The following is a 5,000-nucleotide window of genomic DNA, read 5'->3' as shown; positions in this document are numbered from 1 at the left end:
TTCTGAGTGCTTGTCCGCTGGGTAGGACCAGACGGGTGTCTACTCACCGCTAGAATTTTGTCTCCTATCTGCAGACGTCCATCCTTCTGTGCAGCTCCACCCTCGATGACTTTGGTGACGTAGATGCTGTTATCACCAGGTACGTGCTGGTTACCCACACCACCTGCTATACTGAATCCCAGACCTACAACACACACACACGCGACCGGTTAGGAAATGAGTGCAGTACACGGAGAGCGTATGCGTCAATAACAGTGCCTCCACACACACAGGTGGAGATGTGTTAGCTCGCAAACGTATTCGAGGCTAATAGGACTCGAAATGATTCTAAATAACTCGCTTTTTATCACATTATTTAATGGTTGTTTATTATAGTGACCGTAGCGTGCGAACCTCACACGAACCTCCGCGAACGATGGAAGCGTTTATACTTGCTTTTCTTTGCAGTGTTGTTCGAAAACATGTGTGGTAGTATAAAGAAATACTCAAAAATTCCCCTCAAAAACAGGGGAATGAACATTTACCTGACAAATTTTAATGTTGCTTTGTGTTTCAGGTTGGAAAAAGTGCTGGAATTTAGGCTAAAGTACTTGAAAATGCTTGAAATTGTAACTACTTCGTTTCACAACAAATATCTGTCTGTCTGAACAGTTCTCTTATATTACGTTAACAAATACGAGCCTCTTGTAATTCCAGGACGAAACATGAGAGAACGTGAATACGTTAAGATTGGGCGTTTTGAAAATAAACCACAATTAAATAATATGATAAAAAAGCGAATTCTTTCGAATCATTTCAAGTATATGTATAAATATTTAACTTAATTAAGTTTAACATGCTGGGAATTATTGAACTGGACCTTTAAAGTGATGTACAAGTGTTTGAATTCCACCTTGTAAAGGTGTATGAACCCTGCAAACATGACTTTGTTCATTGTGCTGAAGCGCGGCACTCGCAAAGTTACAAAATCGAGAGGTGCACGACCTTGCGTTATCGACAGCGCGTGAGGCCCTCGCACACGGGCGGATTACGTCATTTTCGCGGCACGGACCCTCACGCCGCGTCAACTATAAACCAGGCTTAACTCGCTAGCCAAACAGATGCTGCCGTTAAATACAGTCGAAAAGAAAACATTTATAAACATGCTGCAAAGATTTGACAAGCAGTATGAACTGCCAAAGAAATCCTATATCTCCCAAACCGCCATTCCAACCTTATATAATGCAGTGAAAGATGGCATTTTGAAGGAGATTAAAGACATCTCATTTTGCTCTGCCACTACAGATATGTGGTCAAGCTCAAATATGACCCCATACATGAGCTTTACAATACATTACATTACTGTATTATTATGCGACTATATTATTATTGTGGCACATTGTCTTAAAGCAATAATTTCTTTGACAATATATCGTTCTGAAAATTTGGTTATCGTGACAGGCCTACACACAGATACACCAATCCCCAGACACACCCTCCCACCGGACACACACAAACACTATCCCACAAATACACAATATCTAGACACACACATCTACAGACACACGGAGCCCCGCCCACAGCCCACAGCTCCGCCCACCTTTGGGCCCCTTGATGAGTTTGATCTCAGCGAGCTTCTCCACGATAGGCTTCCTGCGCAGAATGTAGAGTCGCACGATAGGCCCCGCCTCCTTCAAAGCGTCCACGGCCTGGCTGTGTGTGACCTCCCGTACGTCCGCATCATTTACAAACAAGATGCTGTCATTCACCCTGGGGGCGGAGCAACAGGAGAGTGATGGAGGCACAGAGAAGGGCAGAGTCATATTTTACTGCCTAATTAAACTCGTTCATACTGATCATTCTGTTTTCTTTAATTGCAGTCTGATAAGATGCCAGCAGATGGCACTGTTGTTTAATTCTGGTGACTACATGAGAGGAGCCCTAGTGCAGTGTTTTTATATTTTTAGGGTTAGAGTTAGGTTAGGATTAGAGTTAGTGTTGGTGTATGGGTGTGTGTGTGTGTGTGTGTGTGTGTGTGTATACACTCACTGGCCACTTTATTAGGTTTACCTTGTTTATACCTTTATTAGGTACACCTTGTTAGTACCAGGTTGGAACCCCCTTTTGACTTCAGAACTGCTTTAATCCTTCATGGCAGATTCAACAAGGTACTGGAAACATTCCTCAGAGAGTCTGGTCCATATTTACATGATAGCATCACACAGTTGCTGCAGATTTGTCGGCTGCACATCCATGATGTGAATCTCCCGTTCCACCACATCCCAAAGGTGCACTATTGGACTGAGATCTGGTGACTGTGGAGACCATTCAAGCACAACAATACTCAGGTAGGCTGTGGTGTTGACATGATGCTAAATTGGTACTAATGGGCCCCAAAGTGTGCCAGGAAAATATCCCCCACACCATTGCACCACCACCACCAGCCTGAACCATTGATACAAGGCAGGATGGATCCATTTGTTCATGTTGTTGACATTAAATTCTGACTCTACCATCCGAATGTCCCAGCAGAAATCGAGACTCATCAGATCAAACGTTTTTCCAATCTTCTATTGTCCAATTTTGGTGACCCTGTGTGAATTGTAGCCTCAGATTCCTGTTCTCAGCTGACAGGAGTGGCACCCGGTGTGTCTTCTGCTGCTGTAGCCCATCCACCTCAAGGTTCAACATGTTGTGCGTTCAGAGATGCTCTTCTGCATGCCTCGGTTGTAACAACTGGTTATTTGAGTTACTGTTGCCGTTCTATCAACTCGAACCCGTCTGGCCATTCTCCTCTGACCTCTGGCATCAACAAGGCATTTGTGCCCACAGAACTGTTACTCACTGTAAACACTATAGATAGTTGTGCATGAAAATCCCAGTAGATCAGCAGTTTCTGAAATACTCGGACCAGCCCGTCTGGCACAAACAACCACGCCACGTTCAATGTCACTTAATTCACCTTTCTTCCCCTTTCTGATGCTCAGTTTGAACTGCAGCAGATTGTCTTGTGTAAGTATGTATGTGTGTGAATGTATGTGTATATGTGTGAATGTGTGTGTGTGTATGGATGTGTGTGTGTGTGTGTGTGTGTGTGTGTATCGCCTTTGGCTGTCTCCTCTGGCTTGCTCATTAGGGATCTGGACCCATACGATTGTAAAGCTGCTTTGTGACAACATGTGTTGTGAAAAGCGCTATATAAATAAATTTGAGTTTGAATATATGTATATGAATGTATGTGTGTGTGTATTTATGTGTATATTTGTGTGTGTGTGTATGTATGTGTGTGTATTTATGTATGTAGCACTTTAACATTCCTTTGAAATATAAAGTGCATTATAAATAAAATTTATTATTCTTATAGAATCTATTATTCTCATTATGTGTGTGTATGTATGTGTGTGTGTATGTGTGCATGTATTTGTGTGTGTAGGTGTGTGTGTATGTGTGTTTATGTAGTTGTGTGTGTGCGTGTGTGTGTGTGTGTATAAGTGTGAGTGTGTGTGTGTTACCTCAGTCTCCCGTCCTGAGCTGCTGCCCCTCCTGGTATGATCTTGGTGATGAAGATGCTAGGATCATCTCCCACGTGAGGGTTATCGGTGCCTCCCGCTATACTGAAGCCCAGGCCAGAGTTACCCTACACACACACACACACACACACACACACACACACACACACACACACACACACACACACACACACACACACACATACACACACACACACACATATACACACATATACACACACACACACACATACACACACACACACACACACACACACACACACACACACACACTTATAGCCATTTTCCACCAACAAGGAACTACTGGGTGGAATTTTGAACCGTTTGTCACATTTCCAACTAAATATCCTGATAGCTCATTCCCAGCTGGAATGTGTGAACCGTGACCACATGTAGGGGTGTGTGGAGTTGTAGAGTTAAGAGTTATCATACAGTGGAGCCGGACAGGTCATTTACCAGTGCGTTATGTTGTGCTCGTTCTGGGTAACCACATGTAGACCACATGACTGGGTGTACTGGTGTACAGTAACGCTGGAAGTTCACCTGCATCTCCACCACATCAGCCGTTAATAACGTTACACTCATCCGCTTAAGCGTGGACTACATGTAGTGTTGATGTAGTTCCACAGACGCTTAACCTCCTTACATCTGTTTATGAATGTTGTCCTCGTTACACTCATCCGCTTAAACGTGGACTACATGTAGTGTTGGTGTAGTTCCACAGACGATTAACCTCCTTACATCTGTTTATGAATGTTGTCCTCGTTACACTCATCCGCTTAAGCGTGGACTACATGTAGTGTTGATGTAGTTCCACAGACGATTAACCTCCTTACATCTGTTTATGAATGTTGTCCTCGTTACACTCATCCGCTTAAGCGTGGACTACATGTAGTGTTGATGTAGTTCCACAGACGATTAACCTCCTTACATCTGTTTATGAATGTTGTCCTCGTTACACTCATCCGCTTAAGCGTGGACTACATGTAGTGTTGATGTAGTTCCACAGACGCTTAACCTCCTTACATCTGTTTATGAATGTTGTCCTCGTTACACTCATCCGCTTAAGCGTGGACTACATGTAGTGTTGATGTAGTTCCACAGACGATTAACCTCCTTACATCTGTTTATGAATGTTGTCCTCATATTCATTCTCTGTTCTTATCTCGTTCTCTGTTCTTATCTCGTTCTCTGTTCTTATCTCGTTCTCTATTCTTGTCTCATTCTCTGTTCTTATCTCATTCTCTTTTCTTATTTCGTTCTCTGTTCTTATCTCATTCTCTGTTCTTATCTCATTCTCTGTTCTTATCTCGTTCTCTGTTCTTATCTCGTTCTCTGTTCTCATCTTATCACCAATAGTTGATCCACGTTTGCTTTACGGATATAAAAAATGAACTGAAACATCCTCCATCTTGTTATTAGTGACTACATCTGTGCTGTCGCCTTTTAGGAAGGTGGCGTGAGGGAAAAGAGAAAAAGAGAAAAGCTCCT

At 42.9% G+C, this 5,000-nt stretch overlaps 1 protein-coding gene across 6 annotated transcripts in view; it reads right to left on the bottom strand.

Annotated features, from left to right (window-relative positions):
* The window catches only part of LOC143497337 (disks large homolog 4-like), an 80,549-nt gene that overhangs the window by 15,699 nt on the left and 59,850 nt on the right, over positions 1-5,000 (bottom strand). For all 6 annotated transcript variants that reach the window (XM_076993235.1, XM_076993237.1, XM_076993236.1 and 3 more), the window contains 3 exons: positions 3,492-3,616; positions 1,580-1,749; positions 48-184 (listed from right to left, as the gene is read on the bottom strand). In XM_076993235.1, coding sequence (XP_076849350.1) covers positions 48-184; positions 1,580-1,749; positions 3,492-3,616 — 432 coding nt within the window. The remainder of the gene's footprint in view (positions 1-47; positions 185-1,579; positions 1,750-3,491; positions 3,617-5,000) is intronic.

This window comes from Brachyhypopomus gauderio, unplaced genomic scaffold, assembly GCF_052324685.1.
Source record: "Brachyhypopomus gauderio isolate BG-103 unplaced genomic scaffold, BGAUD_0.2 sc107, whole genome shotgun sequence".
Taxonomy (NCBI): domain Eukaryota; kingdom Metazoa; phylum Chordata; class Actinopteri; order Gymnotiformes; family Hypopomidae; genus Brachyhypopomus; species Brachyhypopomus gauderio.
Note: the sequence above shows the minus strand (reverse complement) of the source record. Positions and strands in the feature narration are given on the sequence as shown.